The sequence below is a fragment of the Bidens hawaiensis genome, unplaced genomic scaffold, assembly GCF_021521415.1.
Source record: "Bidens hawaiensis isolate Kalapana, Puna unplaced genomic scaffold, B.hawaiensis_p1.1 tig00025182_1, whole genome shotgun sequence".
NCBI classification, from domain to species: domain Eukaryota; kingdom Viridiplantae; phylum Streptophyta; class Magnoliopsida; order Asterales; family Asteraceae; genus Bidens; species Bidens hawaiensis.
The window spans coordinates 59,424-81,920 of NW_027494006.1; the positions used below are offsets into that span (position 1 = coordinate 59,424).

The 22,497-nt window shown below is 36.0% G+C and overlaps 1 protein-coding gene across 1 annotated transcript; it reads left to right on the plus strand.

The window, feature by feature from the left end:
• The first annotated feature begins 3,663 nt into the window (after positions 1–3,663).
• Positions 3,664–21,879, plus strand: LOC143571021 (uncharacterized). Its single transcript, XM_077056535.1, has 6 exons — positions 3,664–3,974; positions 4,016–4,611; positions 4,826–5,167; positions 5,250–5,457; positions 5,542–5,914; positions 21,520–21,879. Exons 1-6 carry the CDS (start codon positions 3,664–3,666, stop codon positions 21,877–21,879), a joined length of 2,190 nt encoding a protein of 729 aa, XP_076912650.1.
• Positions 21,880–22,497: the final 618 nt, after the last annotated feature.

The window sequence follows — 22,497 nt, forward strand, 5'->3', positions numbered from 1 at the left end:
AAAGTAAAATGGTGTCCAGACATAACCGAAGTGTTATCTCTTTTTCTTTTGTGATTTCTCGGCCAAAAGTATCGAAGATATAAGAACATCACAATGAGGAGCAATAACTTTTGATTATATTCCATGATAAACCTGTCGAATAAGAGCAAAATGTTTATGTTGAAAATTGAATATAAGAAAGGCCTAATTGCAAACATAATAGTTCAAAGTAGTACAATAATTGTTCAAAATACAAAGCAAATAAAGGTTCATATAATACGAATCACATACTACAAATCACACCAAAAGACAAATACCGACTGACCAATGTCATCCACTACAAATACCGACATACTACAAATCACACCAAAAGACAAATACCGACTGACCAATGTCATCCACTACAAATACCGACATACTACAAATCGCTCTCCCTACTTAAACATTCCTAATGTCGTCCCGGTCATCTTAATCCACCCTTTCAACACCTCAGGGTCTGATGGCAATGTCATCCACGCTTGTCTCATTTGTATCGACTGACCAAAAATGTTAAATGCTGCCAAAAACAAGGGATCTATAGGCTCTAAGCCAACTAATTTCAACTTATCATAACATTCGTCAGTTGATGGCCCTGTGCTTTTCACCATATGCTTGAGTGCTTGTTGCATATCTTTCGCTAAATCATCTAGGGTAATGGTGGTTTTAGAGGTTTTGGCTTTTTTGTTACGCCTAGCTTCATTATGATTAGAAGTTTGACCCTTATTATTGGAAGGAACTTCATCATCATTTTGAAAGCTTTGTTCATGAGAGTCTCCATCATCATCTTCCGGATTACAAAAGCTACCATCTTGTATCTGAAGTGTTTGGACATGTGGGGATGATGAAACTCCAGATGTTTGAGTAGATGTCCATTGATTACCACCTGTAGCACTAAGCCCTTCGAACAAAGCTATGTGAAGGTCAAGATGAGGCAACGGGCGTGTTTTTAATGACATTGCCCTCGGGTGACCCTGCGCCAAATTAATATGGACTATAATTTATACTTTTCACTCTAAAATATAACACAATACTAAAAACATAAAGAAATATACACCTTCTTAAAATCTTCCCATTCCTGAGGCGTTAAAGTGAACATGTTTGTTTCTGGGTTGTAAAGATTTCCAGTCTTGTTTCGCAAATAACACCATCCTACATATTTTGATTTCATGGTATCAAAAGCATTTCTAATTTGCTTTTGACTCAAATCCATGTGAAATTGTTCCTTGAGTTTCTTTCCTAATATAACCCAAGACTCTCTGCGCAAGCTTTGTCCATTTCTACCTACCCGCCCAATTTCTTCAAGACATGTTTCTAATAAACATTTAATTGCGTCATCCGTCCATTGTTGTCGACCATCATTAGTTTCCATCTACAATTATATATATTCTTAACAATCATTTGTTCACAATACTCAAATAGCATAACAAAAACAATCATGGGTTCACAATACTCAAATACCATAACAAAAACAAATGGCTTAACAAAAACAAATCAAAGGTGGTTTGGGTCAAATACCATAAACCGACACACTCTTTTTTCTTAAAATGTATTTTCCTAAAGACGAAAGTTTATGGACCAAAATAAAAGAAATCATTTATATATGTTGACTTCTCTGAAAACTACTACCAATCTTGCCATATATCTCTGAAAACTACTACCAATTTCATAAATCTTCAACAACTCTCAAACAAAAACAACCAGACAATCAAACTCTAAAATACACACTTATAGCACATCTGGTACACTAGAATCTATCTACTGATTACAACAATCATAAAGACTAAAACTGGAAAACAAACGGATTCAAGAATCAAAACCCTAAATTAACAGAAGATGAACAAAATTGATGTTTGAGAGAGAAACTGAACGGATTGTATGAATCACGATAAAACTTCTCGACTCTTTCAATTTATATAAGCAGACCAAATCAGCCCAAAACACAACCACCAGAACGAGGTGGTCGAACGGCGGTGGTCGAACGGTTTAATGATGAAGCAGCGGGGGGTCGACGGAGGTGGTCGAACGGTGGTTATGGCGGCGGAATGGCGACCGAACCAAGGGAGAGAGCAGGAGGCGGTATGGCGGTGGTTATGGCGACCGGAACCAAGGGAGAGAGGAAGAGAAGGAGTGTACCTGGAGGAGCAGAGGCGGTGGCGATGGCTGCCGGCGAGTGGAGGAGCGACGGAGGCGGTGGCTAGGGTTGGAAGGGCTGGACGACCGGTTGTGGAGGATGAAGACGTTTGAAGCATGTTTCAATAGCTTTTGTTTTAAGAAGTTATAAGCTGTTTGCAGATCTTATTCTTTTAAAAAAACAAACTGTCTTCACAGCTGATTGTCTGCGCGCCTGCAGACATTACCCTCCTGAAGATGTTTGAAGCAAAAACAAACATCACCTAAATCAACACAAACACAACCACCAACTTCTGAACCTACTATCTCACCTAACCCCACCTCTCATGTCCGGATTACGAACCCGCCTCACATTCCCACCATGTGTACTCACTAGTACACAAATAGGCAGAAGATGCGATGGGTTAAACACAGAAGGTGCGGTTCCAAGATCCATCGCACCTTTAGACCAAAGTCATAATATTTTGCTTTTTTATTAAATGTAAAAGAAGAAGATGCGGTTCTTAGACAAAGAATTAAATTTTGAATTGGACAAAGCAAAAGGTGCGGTTCGGTTCCACTTTTTCTGTTTGGACGAACGAGTATATTTCAAATGTATATTAACTTCTTCTCTCTCACTCTGTTCACTCTCTAGCTTCTTCCTTCTTCCTCACTTCAAGCAAGAAAAGTTAAAAATTTCACATCTTAAATTTTGTCACTTAATTGAAGGTATGTTTTAGTTTTAAGAGATATTTTATATATGATATATTAATTTGTCATAATATGAATTTAAGATAACCTTATAGAAATAGCCGTCCAAAATTTATCTAATAAAGATAAATTTTGGATTGTCCCCTTTTGGGACTGCTTTTTGAATATTCTATCTCATTAGGGCGTGTATACATTTTAACGTGTTGAATAGGTAAGAAAAAACGATAGTTTTTTCTCCTACTCCATCGAGTTTGCGTTTTATACGCATACTTGAGGAGTTAAGGGGCCGATTTTTCTTAAATAGCTAGCACATTAAAATGTATACATATGAGATAGAATATCCAAAAAGTGGGGGTTAGGATCCAATACCTTAGAGCGCCGGTTCACATACATTTACATCACTTGTTTGTTTATTTTATTTTTCAGATGGATCGTGATGATTGGATGTACAAAGCTTTGCGACAATCCGAAATTTACGCGGAAGGTGTTAAAAGTTTTCTTAGGGTTGCCGAAGCACATCGCGCTAATAAAGGATGTTGGTCGATTTGTTGTCCTTGTTCCAAATGTCAAAAATTTAAGTATTGTAAAGATATCAATGAAATAGAGGCACATTTATTCGAAAATGGTTTTAAGCCTAGATACCATTGTTAGTCAAGACATGGAGAATCACTAGCTGATTTTAGCACGTCATCGACCACTAATGATAACACATATAACAATGACTCATTAAACCTTAACGGTGATGATGAAAAATCAAATAACCCCATAGACGATGATAATCATTCAAATGATCCCAATGAAAACGTAAATGAAATGTTACATGACATGGAGACTGACATGGGTGATGTTGAAATTGAAAATTTACAACACCTGTTTGAAGATGCAGAAAAACCATTATATCCTGGTTCTAATTTTAAGAAACTTGATACAGTGTTAAACTTGCTTAACTTGAAGTTAAAAAACGGATGGAGTGATAAAAGTTTCACAGAGTTGTTAGTGTTTTGGCATGATAGGCTTCCAAGAGACAATGAATTACCAATTTCAACATACCAAGCAAAGAAGTTGATGTGTCCGATGGGATTAGAAGTTGAAAGAATTCATGCATGCCCAAATAATTGTATACTGTATAGAAATCAGTATGAAAATAAACATAAATGTGTTGTGTGCGGTGATCAAGGTATAAACAGATAAACGATTCAGGTGACGTTGACGATGAGATGACAAAAAAACAACCGCCGGCTAAAGTATTGTGGAATCTCCCTGTTATACCGAGACTGAAAAGGTTATTTTCAAACGAAAAAGAAGCCAAATTATTACGTTGGCATTCAGAAGAACGTGTAATTGACGGAAAACTAAGACATGTGGCGGATTCACCTCAATGGCAAACCATTGATAACAAGTATCGTGAATTCGGGAAGGAGGCTAGAAACATACGGTTTGGGCTTAGTTCAGATGGGATCAGTCCATTTGGGACCATGAGTGGTCGCCATAGTACGTGGCCGGTTCTTTTATGCATCTACAATCTTCCACCATGGTTATGCATGAAACGAAAATACATTATGATGTCGTTGTTGATTCAGGGTCCGAGACAGCCTGGTAATAATATTGATGTGTACTTGTTTCCTTTGATTGATGAATTAAAAACCCTTTGGGATTCAGGTGTAAAGGTATATGATGCTTATAAAAAAGAACACTTTCAATTGCGTGCCATGATTTTCTGTATAATAAATGATTTTCCAGCATATGGTAACTTGTCGGGATACAAGGTGAAGGGTAAGAAAGTTTGTCCTATTTGTGAGAATGAAACATGATCAATATATTAAAGAAATTGCAAAAAACTTGTATACATGGACCATCAAAGATTCCTTCCGAGGGGTCACATTTTTAGGAATAAAAAAATTGAGTTTAACGGAGAGGTTGAGCACCGAACGATGCAAACACGGTCCAATCCATATTTACGAGTTAAAAATACTGTGTTGGGGAAAAGATCTCGTGATAAGAAAGGAGTCATCTGGAAAAAAAAAGTCAATCTTTTGGGATTTACCTTACTGGAAAGATTCAAAGGTTATTGATGGTGAACAACTTGATAAATGGGAAAAAGACATTTATGTTACCCTTTGTGAACTAGAGATGTACCTTCCACCATCATTTTTTGATATATCTCACATCGTTCAAGAAATTAAGGCTTGTGGTCCGGTATACTTACGGTACATGTACTCTTTTGAAAGATATATGGGTGTCTTAAAAGGTCATGTAAGAAACCGTAATAGACCAGAGGGTAGTATTATTGAAGGGTATACTTCTGAAGAGGTGATTGAGTTCTGCAAAGGTAATGTTATCATTAACATATGATATATATTAGTATTAATTTACAATATAATAATTGTTTTTTTTCACGGGCTATATGGAAGGTGTCGACAGTGTTGACGTTCCTAAAACTCGTCATTCGGGTCGACTTGAGGGTCACGCGGTAGTTGGTCTTAAAGCAATCATCCCAAATTGTGAAGACGTACAAACAGCACATTTAGTGGTCCTAAAACACATGGTGTGTCTTGCTCCGTATGTTAATGAACACATGGAGATGTTACGGTCAACAAACCCGAATAAGGATGATATATGGTACATAAAAACTCAAAACAAAGAGTTATCGAGGTGGATGAGAAATAAGGAAAAATAAATTGATGTTGATGAAACCGTGAAAAGGTTAGAAGATGGTCCAGATTGTAGAGTTAAATCATATCAAGGGTACGACATTAATGGTTATACGTTTTACACCAATGATCGAGAAAAAAAGAGTGTCGTTCAAAATAGTGGAGTTACATTAATAGCATCAACGACCGAGCTCTATGGTCAACGTCGTGAAACAATGACAAAAATCGCCAAGGATTCTTACTACGGAGTTATACAAGAAATTTGGGAATTGGACTATCATGATTTTAAGATTCCTTTGTTCAGATGTAAGTGGGTGAACAACCATACAGGTGTTCAAGTTGACAAATATGGTTTTACACTTGTTGACCATGCAACCGACGACTATAGATTTGAACCATTCGTTATGGCAAAACATGTCACACAAGTTTTTTTTGTCAAGGACCCGAGTAAGCCAAGATACCACAATGGTCTTGCAAGGTAAACGGCGTATTCTTGGTGTCGATAATGTCGTTAACGAAGAGGAACATGACCACTTTGATGATCTACCACTGTTTTCGGTCGATATTGAACCAAGTGATTACGGGAATATGAGGCACACCACATACTTACGTGATGACATTGATGAGATTTATGTTGATGAAGGTTTGCTATAGCCAGTTTATTAATATAATTTATCTTTATTTTTTTTAAATTTTAATAACCAGTTTATTAATAATTTTATTTTATGCAAATTAAACAAGAATGATGAAGATAAATAGACGTGTTTGATTATGAGTGTTAAGGAGACATTGTCGATTGTTTGTATGATTTCATTTAAAACTTTTAAAAAATATGTGTTTTATTTGTTTGCTTTATTATGAGTGTTTTATATATTGTATATTGTTACGGACCAAATATTTAATATTCTATTCTATTAATTACTAGTTTAAAGAAAAAAATATCATGTCCAATTTCAACTTGGTTCAACTTTTTTTTTTTGCCTAAAAAGTTTTGACTCGACTAGAAAAACCGAAGAAAACCGAACCGAAACCTAAAACCGAACCGAAAAAACCGAAACCAAACAGTTTTAAAAAAAATCATAAAACCGAAAGTTTGGTTTTCGATTCGGTTTTAGTGACAAACCGCACTGCACCACGCACACCCCTAGTGTTTTATGATGAAGAAAAATAGTCGTATTTTATTGCTTGATTTAGTTATGTGTTAGGATTTAATTTAGTTATGAACACCCTTAGGTGTTTCAACAAAATCTCAAACGTTATTCTGACTTATGAAGTTTAGTTTAATTTTCTAATAATAGCTTTATTCCATTTAGAATATTGATTAATTTAATGGTTTAATTAGAAGGGGTATGATCATTAAACTTTCCAACATCCATTTCAACTTTAGTTAGGGAGCTTACATAATCATCAAAGTTAGTAGGTTTTAAAACCTAGATGATGTAACACCCCGGCTTTAAGAGGAATACGCCCGGGTACAACGTACAGATCACTCATAAGCTCGTAACACTATTAATAGTGACAGTATATTTATTTTATTTCATAATTTCACAAGTACACAAATAGTTTGATAATGAGACAAAAAGAACATCACATCTAAATGAAGAAAAATATTATTCATTGAAATTATCCTAAGGTATAACTAATTGTCTTGTCCTGTCACTTTATCGTATCAACCTGCAGCACGTTTAAAATAATATATTTTGTCAACAACACATGTTGGAGAGTTTTCATAAGTTTTTGCGTATATAAATATACATAAAATGTGTGATTCAACGATCGTCAATGCAATAAACATTCAAAGACAATGTAAATGAAATCAAATAGTTTCGTCCTCCCGTTCATTTAGCCGAAGCCATAGAAGTCGGGGAAATGAGAACCACCTTACGTAAACAACCGAAGTCGTAACGTTAGACGGCGCAGGTACGTCCCGTCGGACCCTGCCACTATGTGTATGCGTTTGCGTTTGCGTAACTTCCACCATAAAAATAGTAAACACGTTGCAAGCACGTTCACGTATAATCATAAACAATATGCAAGAATAATATTAACATGTACGATAAATGTGAATTGTTTTGTAAACAAGCGCATAACTAACGAAATAAAAACTTGTGACATGCTACACCCCAAAAATATTAAAAGAGTTAAAAAGGGGTTATGAAAAACTCACATGTTAAGTAAGCGAGTCGAGAGCGAAAAATGCCTTTAAGCAAGTTAACCGACAAAGTTCGGTTCAACGAACAACCCTAGATAAATAAATAGCTAGGCTTAAAAAGAATTTTCGAAAAGAAATTAATTTGGCGAGGACGTTCGGTTTATGACAAAGAAATTTATAAAGAAAAATATATATTTTGGGTTTATTAAAAAAAGATTTTGGTTATTTGATTTTGTTATGTTAATTTATTTTTGTCTTAGAAAAATAAATGTGTTATAATAATTATTAATTAATTTAGATGGGTCCGGTTTGTTCCAACCGAACAATTGATTAAGAAAACTAGTTTAACGAGCGGTTCATTTTTTGGTCGGACACGAACCCGGTTATTGAGTCGGGTTTGTGAGTAACATAATTTGAAAAAAATGAAGTAGTATGTAAAAAAAATGTTTGTTATTGATTATTACTTTGTAAAAATAAAAGATGACTTTAAACATAAAATTCATAAACCGAACATAAGCGAGCCGATTACGAAGAATGATATGTCTCCATGAATGTCGTTTGGGTTGTCATCATGGAAACAATAGTGATGCGTAATGACAAGAAATAAAGATTACCCGGGGATTGGATCACAAAAGAAAAAGAAAATAATAATTCTTGAGAATTTGTCTTTTGAAAGTCAAACTTGAGGCTTGAGAGAAATTGACAAGCTTTAATGATTTTGAGTGTAAATTAGTTGTGCAAAGAATGTAGAGAATGAATGGGCTTTATATAGGCTCAAAATCGTTAATAACAATGTCAAAATGAGTTAATTTGATTGCTAATCAAGAGGCTAGTTATAAGGCTTAAACATGGTTTTGACTAGTTGAATCTCTTTTATGACCAATTAAATTTGTGACATCATAAGTAACAAAACAACATAAAAAAAACATAAACAACATCATGAACATAAATACAAAAACAATTCATCATTTCATTAATAAATAAAGATCGGAAAGGTGTCGAATTTAAAATGGGTCGGGTTTTAAAAATGACGAATGTCACAGATGACCTCCTGAGTTGACTATTGGGTTTATTTGAAGTTTCGGTTTTATGAATTAGCTCTTGGTTAGGTTGCTATCATTTTCAGGATTCTAAGCATGTAAGAGTTGGTACAGTATGGTGTACAAGAGGTGTAATTGGAGTTAAATTTGGAGTAAAATTTGATGACTCTCTTACCCCTACCTTTTGTACTTTTTCTAAGTCATTATAAGGACTTTTACTGCTCCCACTAACCTTAGAAACCTTTAGGAAATTAGCATGCTTAGGGTCAATATTTATAGACCAATAGATTCTAACAGAGAAACAAGTTAATAATATAAGTTGTTGGATTTTCTCTTGTTGAGGATTAGTTTAGTAAGAAATCTGAATTTGCCCACTTTAAGAAACAATGAAAGTTTTGTAAGAGTAATTGTAATATTCTAAAAAGATAAGTTTTGATTGAATAGTGTTGTGATGGAGCAGTGTCTTGTACAAGAGGTTTAATTGAGATAATATCAAGTTTTCACTCCCCCATCTCTTTCAAATCTTGTAAGTTATGATTAAGACATTTAAGGTTCCCACTGATTTTTAATATCTCTAGGAAAACTACAAGAGAAGTTTCAATGATGTACGTGATGTGGGAATCTGTCATATATATGTTAGACTTGATTTGATTTCATTAACGTCCAGTTGCCTTAATAACTTAGGGACAAATTTAGACGAAATCATAATAAGTATATATGAATGGATCTCTTTAAGACGGTGGGTCATAGAAGATAAATTAGATATAAGTAAATAGCCTTTTAAATGATAAAAGAATTATGTCTGAATATTTCGTTTGAATAAGTTCCACGAATGTCAGTGAAATATAACTTATGGTGGACCCATTTTATTTCTTAAACCAACTAATGTTTATCTAACACATGATAACAAAAGTTGTGAAAGTATATAATATCATCTAGTTTTATTCTATAAATGTTTCAATCTAAATATTGATAACAAATAATATGAGAGTTTAAGATAAGAGTGACTTTATGTGGGCTATGTGTCACACCCCCTTCTTAGGCCTAGGAGTATGATCAATAGTTGGTACCACAAATGTAAATAAATCAGAGTTACGTTAATTTAGCGGAAGTCTTATAAAACTTGTGGGTTTAATTTGTAAATATTTACATTAAACAAAAGTTGGGATTTTAAAAGATTCCCAAACTTAAGTACAAAAGATTACTTGTTTATGTTATACAAACCACCATATTGTTGGTTCAGCCGGGACCGAGACGATCCGAGCGCGTTCGAGACGGAAGGTTTGATAACCAAAGACGGATAGAAACAAACACGAAACAAACGATTTCATTGATAAAAACGAAAGATTACATGCTTGTTTAAACACTGAAATCACGATCTATGGCAGGGGGAGGTCGAGCATGGCCTCCCCCCTCATCCAGACAGCACCTGGGCCCCGGGCACGCAAATCCTTTAAACTCTTCCCTGTTCACGCCTGAAAGCTGGTATTTATACCCGCTGCCATTCGGTCAGAACTCATTCGATCGAATGAGTCCTATTCGATCGAATGGCAGACTCATTCGATCGAATCAGAAACTCATTCGATCGAATGAGTATCCATTTGAAAATGCTCTTTCAAATGGATCACTTTCAGCGTGAACCACTACCTAGGTGTACAACATACAACATAAACATTCTAAACTATTCGCCAAGCGACGGCCACACAATGTGCACCAACATATTCCCCCTTGGACGTTGCTTGCGAATTGCTGTAGACACCTCTTGCAATCTTCAGTCAAATCTTCTGCTATATCTTGATAATCACGTTGAAGAATACCATCATTGCAGCAAGATTCCCCCTTAGACTGAACTCTCGGTTAATGATGCAAAGTGTTCTCCATTGCTGACATCTTCAGACAAAACAATCTGTTTAAAAAACAACCAACTATAGAAATTCCCCCTCAGACGTTGGCGTGTATCCCAATATATAGACGTGTAAGCTCATATCGTCTTCCGCTGACTTAATAATGTATTGGGCAATCTTTGATGAGGCTTCCGATCCACAGCTACTCCCCCTAAACAGATTAGTTTGTATGCAGATTCATCATCGGAGACAAAGACACATCATTAACTTCGTGATTGCGAATCACCATTCTTCAACAGGATGCAGAAGTTGCTTTTGACAGTACTTCGTTGACTTCTTCAACAGTAGCAGCTTATGCAGGAATTGTTGAACTTGGAAATGATTGAGGAACATTTGACTCTTTTGCTTGATCCTCCTTAATCTCCACTGATGACATCTTCAGAATGCGGAAAATAAATTAAACTTGGTTGGCCCATAAATAGTCAGATGCTCCTGACTACCCCACAATAACTCATCAGTAATCACTTTTCTCTGTTCTTCTGTGTTCTTATAACAATCACCACTGTAGAAGCTCAATGAACAAGGGGTTATCCATTAAACTTGTAAACGATAATTCCTTCAGGTGATTGTGCTTTGTTCATTGCCCCAATTTGCCGCTTTAACCATTTAACATTTAAACGCTCTGACTTTGCCGGAAAATATCAGTGAAAATTTCACTGTCACCAAACTTTTTCTGGATAGTAATCAACTTGTATAGGATGTCCAGAAAAATCTTCATCACTGACCCGAAAATTAACCGAAAATTTCCCGGAAATTTTGTCGAAAAAATTTTATTTTTGCCAAACTTTTTCAGAAGACTTCCCGACTGATAAAAATGGCTTGGGCAAATTTTCGTGTAAGCGGGCGTTCCAGACTTTTTTTTTTTTTTTTTGGTCTGGAACATGTTCGATCGAATGAAGCACAGATTCGATCGGATGAAGAACAGATTCGATCGGATGAAGAACTGGTTCGATCAGCTATTTGAATTTGACACTTTGAGCGGGAAAACCAGTTCGATCGAATACAATCTGATTCGATCGAATGAAGAACTGGTTCGATCAGCTATTTGAATTTGACACTTTGAGCGGGAAAACCAGTTCGATCGAATACACTCTGATTCGATCGAATGAAGACAATCGAATGGGCGGTAAAACTGGCGTTTGAATTTGACACTTATGAGCGGGAAGACTGATTCGATCGAATCAGTCAATCGAATAGGCCTATTCGATCGAATGGGGAACTCGTTCGATCGAATGGACTGATTCGACTCCTTCAACGCCAGCCCAGAAAACGCGAAGAACACGAAGAACACACCAACATTTTAACGTCCAGAACGCATAAAATCAAGAGCTCGGCTTGCTAAATCGGTTGTTAGACCTTTCTAGCGGTAACCGTGGCTCTGATACCAATTGTTGGTTCAGCCGGGACCGAGACGATCCGAGCGCGTTCGAGACGGAAGGTTTGATAACCAAAGACGGATAGAAACAAACACGAAACAAACGATTTCATTGATAAAAACGAAAGATTACATGCTTGTTTAAACACTGAAATCACGATCTATGGCAGGGGGAGGTCGAGCATGGCCTCCCCCCTCATCCGGACAGCACCTGGGCCCCGGGCACGCAAATCCTTTAAACTCTTCCCTGTTCACGCCTGAAAGCTGGTATTTATACCCGCTGCCATTCGGTCAGGACTCATTCGATCGAATGAGTCCTATTCGATCGAATGGCAGACTCATTCGATCGAATCAGAAACTCATTCGATCGAATGAGTATCCATTTGAAAATGCTCTTTCAAATGGATCACTTTCAGCGTGAACCACTACCTAGGTGTACAGCATACAACATAAACATTCTAAACTATTCGCCAAGCGACGGCCACACAATGTGCACCAACACATATTAAACTTATACAAAAGAAATCCAAGCCATCGGATATTAGTACTTCGTCATTTCCAAGCTCTAGCTTTGTTCAGCTGCAAAATGTTAGAAAATACGTCAGCAACGAATGCTGGTGAACACGCTGACGCAAAAATATTTCTTTTACTTTATTACCCCTCGAGACTACGCCTGCCTCGGCCCAACGTGGCTTAGGAATAACAAAGTCAAATAACACATTATAAATATGAGCCTCTACGCTAGGTCACCTCAGCAAACACCGCAGCGTTCGACTTAGTTAAGTACCCGTAAATATACACATAAGGTCGTACTCCCAGCAGGAGAGCGTCCTACGACCAAGGGTGGTGCGATCATGCCCATTCATCGCATAGTACCACATATGTAAGGATCCAGACATACGTATACCACAGCCTGAGGGCTAGGTTTATACCCTTATTCATAACGGTTTTAGGAACACATAGTTCCTTGTAAACAATTTCAAATAACAAGTTTGACTCATTTTAAATAAGTAAAAGTTTGGGGGCGTATTCACCTTGTCTCTTTAGGATTGGCTTCACTCACCGTCCAAGGGTCTTTCCCTTTCTTTATCTCGCACCTATAGTACGAGTATATATATTTGTTAGTCGGATACACGATCCGGCTTAAGACCTTTAGTCTTATATCTCAATCCTCGATTGAACCTTTAGTTCAATTCTTATTACTTGAAAACCTTTAGTTTAAAAGTAAATTATAAACCTTTAGTTTATATTAAAAATCCGACGTTTCTTCTTCTCCAAGAAACGTATTCTTTTTCTTTTATTATTTAAGAATACTCTTATTCATTAAATAATAATTTCATAACAAAGAATATATACATATATACTTACACACACATATATGTTATCTCAATATTCAATAATCTTTTATTCATTTCTTTGTTATGTTTTCTTTTCTTTTCTTTTATCGAGGTATCGAGTATATCCTCGACTTAAGGCTTAAGCCTTTAATATAATATTGAATTATATTGAATTCATCATTACGCCTAACCTTAGTGGCGTATAGAAACTCTAGAGAATTGGGCAGCACTCAGACACCGCTTTACTTTTCTCAATCAACTTTGATATGCCAACTTCAACACTCGTCGGCACGTATTTAGGGACTCTTTGCCATAACAACGCCTTTTTGATGAATGAGGGTGGAGGGTGGCACAAACTTCGAGGAAACAATTGTACACAAACAAAAGATCGTGGCACGCTTATCGAGGCAAATCGAGTATACGATTGTCGGGATGTAGTAAGATGTTAGAGAGAGGAATGTGAACTGAGTTTTGGTGTGCAAAATGGGAAGCCCGGACCTTGCTATTTATAGACGAAAAATTGGCTCCCATCGCGATACACGATGGGTGCCTCAGCAGATTTATCGTGTATCGCGATATAGGTCTGCCGACTCACAGCGTAGGCTTGCCACGCGTCAACACGTGGCAGGCACCGCTCCACGTGTGCAACATCCCGAATTTTGTAACGATAAATCAAAGAGTTTTATGATTTAAAAACGAGTGTTAATATTTAATTAATATTAAATATAGAAAGAATCATGGACTTGGGTAATTAAATGGATTAAGATGGTGGGATGGGCCTTAGGTCCATGGGCTTTAAGGGATGTAAATACCCCTTAAACCATCCTAAAACCCTAAGTTCTCATTCCATCTTTCCATAATCCCTACACACACCCAAAACACACACACAACCCGAACCAAGATCCGAAGGCGAAAACCCGAGCTTGTTGGTGCTGGAACGTCGTGACAAACCAAACCAATATCAAGACTTTACCGTGTTCATAGTTCGACTCATTTAAGGTACGTTATAATTAGGAATCGTTTGTTTAGGTTCGGTTTTGTTTGGAAATTCATAGATCTATTTTAGTAGGTTAACAACGAATCCAACACAACAAATCCTACTAAAATCCGTTAACGTTTGATAGGTTTATTGATAACCTAAAGGAACCCGTAATATGAATGTATAAATCGCACCCCTTGAACATGAATGTTTGGCCGTTTTGAGGGTTAGGGTTTGTAGGCGCTTGGATTCTAAATCCATTGATACCTAAATCTAGTTATTTGGTTAAGAAACGAAGATGATTATGGGCGGATTAAGAACGAACAGTGGCTGTAGCTGGGCAACTTTGCCGCAGCTAAGTTCGCTAAGGTTAACTTCTCCCACTAATAACTTCGCTTATGTTTAACTTCGCCAAGCAAGTTCGCTACAGCAAGTTCGCCTGGTTAACTTCGCTGCTGGTTAAGTTCGTTTACCGACATGTTCACCTAATGATCAAGTTCGCCAGATGATTAAGTTCGCTTGATGACTAAGTTCGCTTAATGATTAAGTTCGCTTGATGATTAAGTTCACTTAATGATTAAGTACGCTTAATGTTAAGTTCGCTTAAAATGCTAAGTAAAAGCAATCCAGTACTAGACCACGAATCGGGCTAACGAATTAGGTTTAATTCACTGTAACGAATGAGAAGGTGAATAAAATAATAACTTAAAATCCTAATGGAAAATGTGTTAAGACAGTTAATGGAAATAATAACTTAACCCCAGCCAGGGGCTCTGCCCCTTGGACCACACTAGGGGCTGCCGCCCCTAGAACCTCGCTGCTAGGGGCCCTGCCCCCGGACCCCCATTCGTTGTGGGTAATAATTGAACTAGAGAGACGATATGGGTAGTGATAGTTAATTGATACGTGTAATTGTTATACAGTTAGTCGTGCACTACTCAAGAAAGAAGTAACCATTAACGGAAGAAGTAACCGGGTTCAGGTGAGTTTCTAGCCCCACTTCCTTGTTATGTTTTCGGGGCTGTGTGCATACTCGATGTGTTGTTAATACATTTATCCTAAGTTATAAGTGTATGCCATATGTGATATATGTGATAGATATGAATGATTGCTTGTCTTCTACGCGAACGATCTTCGGATATTGCGCGTACTATCAGGTTATAAATAAAGGTATGAATATTATACATGGAAGATGTATGAACATCACAAATGAACACTTGTCGGGGCGTGAACGATCTTCGGATATTGCACGTATCGACAAGGGGTATGGTTGTTAATGAATGATGTAAAGAACGCCTAGAGTGTTCTTATGCTATAATGTAATTATTGTATATGTATTGTATACAGGTACATAGATGGTATGTGAGTTCAACGTCCGACATAGTAAGTTAGATGGCGAATCCCTCTAACTTCGGTTGGACATAGACTTGGCAGGTGATGGCGTAGTTAAGGACTGCGGGCCTTATACATGATGTAGATGATAGATGTAAACGTAGATAGAGACGGTGGGCCTTATACGTGTTATAGGAGATAGACGCCAACATAGATAAGGACTGCGGACCTTATACGTAATGTAGATAGGCGTCAGCACAGGAAAGGACTGTGGACCTTATACGTGCTATATTTGTGTTAGCATATGGGAGGACTGCGGACTTCGTACGTGCTATGGTTTAGGTTACAACATAGGGAAGGACTGAGGACCTTGTACGTGTTGTCAATATAGGATGGTACATGGAAGGACTGCGGACCTTGCACGTACCATAACTGGTGAACATAGGTAAGGACTGCGGACCTTTTACGTGTTCACAACCTTGAGTATAGGTATAGACGGCGGACTATGAACGTACTCTCGGTAGACTAGGATTAGTGATTGTAGATATGTATGTAAGTATGATATGTGTATGTATTGTATGTCGCCTGATTAACTAGAACTCACTCAGCGTAGCTTACTTTTAGTATGCACACAGGTGAATATGTTTAATGAGATAGCGTGAGAAGGGCACATGGCATGGATTGAGCGGCTGGCATCTGAAGATAGAAGAAATGGTGTTTTAAATATGTGGTTTTACGTTGTGGTTCAAAAGGAAAGATTGAATGTTTCGTAATAAATGATTGATGTTTTATATTCCGAGAAAGTTTTAATAAACTCTGATTTGTAGAACTGTGTTTATGAGTAAATCCGACGCTAAAGTAGGGCTACCGGGAACGGGGCCTTACAACGTGGCGACACGTGGCGGCAGTGTTGCCACGTGGTGACACGTGGCAGCACATGATGCCACGTATGCCACGTGACACTCGTGTCACGTTGTGTCAGGTACCCCATCGCGATACGCGATGGGGCTCTCCTCTGACTCATCGCGTAGCGCGATGGGTCAGAAAATCAGAATTTTCAATTTAAACCCTCAACTTTGGAATTTGGCAATTTTAGTCCCTAGACTTTGGAAAGTTGTTACTTTGAACTCGAAATTTTCATGTTGTTACACTATGCAAACCTCATAACTTTCATAATGTAGCTTAAGTATGATACTAAATTCTGATTAATCTCGAGAATATTTAAGGTATTATAAAGCATAATTAGAAAACAGTTTTTATGGTTATAATAGCTTTAACATTTAAATTTTGTCACTAACACTCATGTTAGTTATTTGTTGATATCAGTAAAGAAACTTATAGAACTAGACTCAACCTATCATGTATTAATTGGAATATTAGGATTAGCAGACTTAAATATCATTAATATACGACTACTGTTTTAGCCAGATATTCTTTTGAATTATGGATAGCCTTGTTACTTATGCCTAATATAATGACATAGTTTTACAATGAGACTTCTCCTTAGAGAACTTAAAGCTGGAAGTAATACTTGGATTTTGTCAATGAACATTAGAATTATCCTCTTTAAGGTTTTAGTGGTAGTAAGTTGAATAACATTTTATGTTCCACTGCCATATTCTTTTCTTTTACATGTGTTGCTTGTGACACCCGGCTAAAAATTAGCCTAAACCGCGACTAATATAATCTCGATTAGTAATAAAATTTCGTCATTATGAGAAAAGTACTCTTTATTAGTGATCTAGAGGTTTCAAAGTCAACAAAAAGTACAAAAATCACCACGTAACGAGCCTAACGTGGAATAACCTCGGGTAACGAGTCAAAAAGTAAATAAATCCTTAAAGAGGCTAAATGATCTCGAAAAATTAAAATACATATTTAAGTAGTTGAGACAACGTATAAATTAATTTTATAAGGCTCGAATCACAAAAAATTTAAAATAAGTGACCAAGTGTCAGTAGACGACCCGGTGAGGACCCAACGTCAACTATTTCCAAAAATTAGCTTCTTAGGCTTGTATTATCAAGAATCCATTTTCGTTCAAAATCTGACAAAAATTATAAGAAACGGGATTCGTTTGATTAGCTAACATTCGTTAGACGTTAAAACATAAACTTAAGATTATTGTTTAAACACCTACTTACTAACCCAAAACCATGTGCCACCACCCATTGTTTTCTCAAAACCAACACCCACACATGTCACTTGTATTGATTACCATAATCATTAATTCATTACCATAACATTTGGAAGGCTTCATTTGTTGACAACACACCCATCCAATGATTGCATCTTTTAGAAGCAATGTGTTGTAACATTCCCATCCACACACCTTTCACCCCAATGATTACCCTAATCATTACCCTTATGTGTTGTCATCACCTACACCATTCATTTTTCAAACCCACTCATTCTTTCTCCCTATATATACATGGCACAAACACACACATACACACACACTCGAAATTCAAATATTAAACACACACATACATAATCATAATCAAGAAATCATGGAGGTTTAAAATCAAGAATAAGATCAAGAAAACTATGAAGAAATTAAGGAACAAGAACACCATTCTCACACCCACTACACTCTCAATCTTATCTTTAGATCTTCAAGAACACAAGTAAGTTTTGTTTATGAGTTGATTTCTTGGGTTAACTATGTTAAATTAGGTGTTCTTGAGTTAAGATTGAGCTTCAAAGTTTGAAATTATGGATGTGGTATGTGTGTATGTATGAACCGTAGGTATGTATGTATGTGTTGGTGGAAAGATTAAACCCACTTACACATGCATACATTCATCTTAAAGATCTACATTGATTGCTAAGTTTGATTAAAAGTATTGTCGGATCTCTTGAATGTTTGTTATAAACTTGAATAAACTTGATATTAGGATTTGATATTAGAATAGATTTTGGATAGATTGTTGAATCGAAAAGTGATATTGGATAACCTAATTGAAAGTAAGATAGGTTGTATGTTAGAATTAATAGTTGGAACTTGAAGATTAACAAAGATTGTTAAAGTTACTAATTAAGGAAACTTTAATCTAAGAAAAGATGAAAATGAGATTTTAATGTGAATAATTATAATAGATGAAATTAATAGGTGATTAATAACAACTTAAAACAAGATAGGATGAGTGATTGAAACTTGGATTAGTTAAACTCATTGTTTAAATAAACAACACATTGCTAACGATAGAAACTTTGTTAAATAGTGAATTAAAAGAATAAAATGGAATAGATTATTTAGGATGTATGAAACCCTATCAAACTAATTGAATGAATTAAACATAGGATTGTATTTAATCCAAGTGGAAGAATTAGATTAATTAGAGTTATCAAAAAATAAAAGTTACTATAAAAAGAAACATTGTTAGTTAAACACTTAGAAAATTCATATTTTATTTATTAATTAATTACTTGAGCTTATACATATATGATATGATGATTTGAACCTGGAAATTTAGGTATTAATATGATATTTGTTCATATAGAAATAACAAGCTTAACTAGAAACAATGTTAAGGTAATCTAAAATACGAACTAGGAACCAAAAAAACTCGATTAAAGTATCTTATGAACATATATAGTCAAAAATGCTATTTATGGTAAATTATATGTTATTATATGTCTGTTTAGTTCATATGATGATTAGTATAGACTTGTGTAATTTATTTGACTAAAATATCATCAATTCGAGGGAGCGGATAACGATTCTTAACGGTAAGCTTGTTGAGTTCACGGTAGTCAATGCACATACGGAACGAACCATCTTTCTTCTTGACAAATAGCACAGATGTGCCCCAAGGAGAAGAAATCGGGCGAATAAAACCCTTGTCCGAAAGTTCTTGGATTTGGCTCGAGAGTTCTTGCATTTCGGAAGGTGCAAGACGATAAAGGGCTTTAGCTACGGGGTTAGCTCCGGGTATAAGTTCGGTCGAAAAATCGGCTTTTTAAGCAAAACCGACACAACTGTTAGGGATTGTTTTAGAACAGCCCCTAAAGTGTTAAAATACCCATGTATAACATAAGTTAATACATTAGAAAAGGACAAGATGATAAAACTTAGTCCTAAACGGTTCGTGTCGTGCAAACCGACATGAAAACGTTAAAAAGTTGCTATTTTAAGAAAATATTAACAAAGAATGAAAATAATATATTTTCACAAGTTAACTTGTAAAACTTGACTAATATTTATGTAACAAGTATTTTTCATAATTTATAAGTTACATTTTAAACGAAAAACCGAATTAACGCATTTTAAGCATAAAACCGACAAAACCGACAAAACCGACGAAACCGTCAAGTTTTGTGAAAAATAAAAGATTAATATGTTCTTGAAAAATTCCAGCAACTGAAACTTAAGTTATTTTATTATATTTTAGTTGTTTATTAATTAATTAATAGCTAACGGAAAACCGAACTATGTGTACTCGCTTATGTGTTTATGTGTTTATGTGAATACTAGAATAAGACTTATAAAATAAAAAGGAGTTTTGTATAAAAACTAAAATCAAGTTTTTATTAACAAAATGTGTTCTAAAATAGGACACGGGACTTTCGGAAATGCTACAAGACAGTGAGTTTCTCTATCGAACCCCCTCGATTTTTAACTGGAAATGTTTCGAAACGATATTTAATTGTGTTTTGGGGAAAAACATATTCTTTATTATATATTATTTTCGTTAATGTTTTTATAAAGGCATTTTATTTTACAAATTGGTGTACAATGCGGGATGAGTCTAGTTGGGATAAGTAACAGTTAACCCTAGAAAGGGGCACAAAAATATCGGTAGATCTATTGGGGTGACGCCCCCCCCCCCCCCACTTCCATTCGCGTTGGGTTAAACGTGGGAATATTTTGAGTATTGTATGTATCGGGTTATCAACTATGATAGTCATACGTAATGTTGTATTCTTTGCTCGTCTACAACAACTCAATTTGTTTTAGAAATAAAATGGCTATTGTTTTGTGATGTAATGACGGTAGATCATTACACACGGACTGGTGATATAATGGCGGTAGACCATTATACACTGGATATTTTGGATATAATTCGGGGTGTAGTGACGATTACACACGAATTGATATCGGATATAATGACAGAAGATCATTATATGGATGTTGTTTTCGACTCATATATATATATATATATATATATATATATATATGGACTATTTTATTATAAAGGGAAACTCACCAACACATCTTGTTGATCGATATTTTAATATGTTTTTCAGGTAATAAATGAAGTATGGAAGCTTCGCGAAGAGCGCGGGAAAATTGTAATGTGTGTTTGAATGAAAAATGTTGAACTTATGTTAAACTTATAAATTGAATAAAAATCGTGTAATATAACACGTGTAATAACTCTGATGGTTAAATAAAGTTCAAATTTCGTTTGAAATATATATTTAAATATAATTGGCTGAAACGGCGTCTGTCACCGCCCGAAAGACTTGGTTAAAGTCTTCCGCTGTTTAAATTAATATTTTCGGGGTGTGACATTGCTAATAAACATACTCGTTTTCCTTCTGTACTTGTGAGTGTTATAATTGATTTTTAAGGCAACAAATTGTAATAATAGAAAATTTTAGTATGTAATGCATAAGAAAAGTGTAATTATTTCCATGTGTGAGCCCTTAACTTTATGGGTCATGGTACTGTACATTTTGATTTATTCGATAATGTCATTTAACCTTATAGTTAGAATTTTCAAGGAACACATGCATCTTATGAGTTATTTTAATTATTTAATAGATATTAGATTAGTTTTAGGAAAAACTAAATCCAGAATAACTCTATTTGATAGCATGAGTTTATTGATTATCATAAGAGACATTATGTTTGACTCATCCCATTTTTTTATGCTCTAGGTTTCTTCTTTATTACTATTATTAGAAGGAGCAACGAGATGGTCATGTCTTGAGAATAATCGCAAGTGTTGGATTCAAAGCCGGTGTTAAAGATTATAAATTGAATTATTATACTCCTGAATATGAAACCAAGGATATTGATATCTTGGCAGCATTTCGAGTAACTCCTCAACCTGGAGTTCCGCCTGAAGAAGCAGGGGCCGCAGTAGCCGCCGAATCTTCTACTGGTACATGGACAACTGTATGGACCGATGAACTTACGAGCCTTGATCGTTACAAAGGCCGATGCTATGGCATCGAGCCTGTTCCTGGAGAAGAAAGTCAATTTATTGCTTATGTAGCTTACCCAATTACTTCTCAATACGATTTCTTTCAAATTCATTAAAATTTCATGTACTGATTCTTGAATACCCATTATGGTAGAATATTCGTGTGAGATTTTCTCAGATTTTGCGTGTGTGATACATGTTCCTTCGATTTCTCCAAGCAAAGCTCTTCACATCGCAATGCCTATTGTGTCTGCTTGACCTTTCATAAGTGGAGACAGAATAAAGCGCCCATATAAAAGACGCTTACTGTCTGCTGCTGATTCAACACACTTCCATTGTAGTGTCCGATTAGATACTGTTATTTTCTCTCGAACCATAATAATATTATTTGATCTGCCTGTAGCTTCGGGAGGTATTCACATTTGGCATATGCCTGCTTTGACCGAGATATTTGGGGATGATTCCGTACTACAGTTCGGTGGAGGAACTTTAGGGCACCCTTGGGGAAATGCACCTGGTGTTGTAGCTAATCGAGTAGCTCTAGAAGCACGTGTACAAGCTCGTAATGAAGGACGCGATCTTGCTATTGAGGGTAATGAAATTATCCGTGAGGCTACGAAATGGAGTCCTGAACTAGCTGCTGCTTGTGAAGTATGGAAGGAGATCAAATTTGAATTCGCTGCAGTGGATACTATTGATTAAATTCCAATCAACGGATACTTTGGATAAGGATA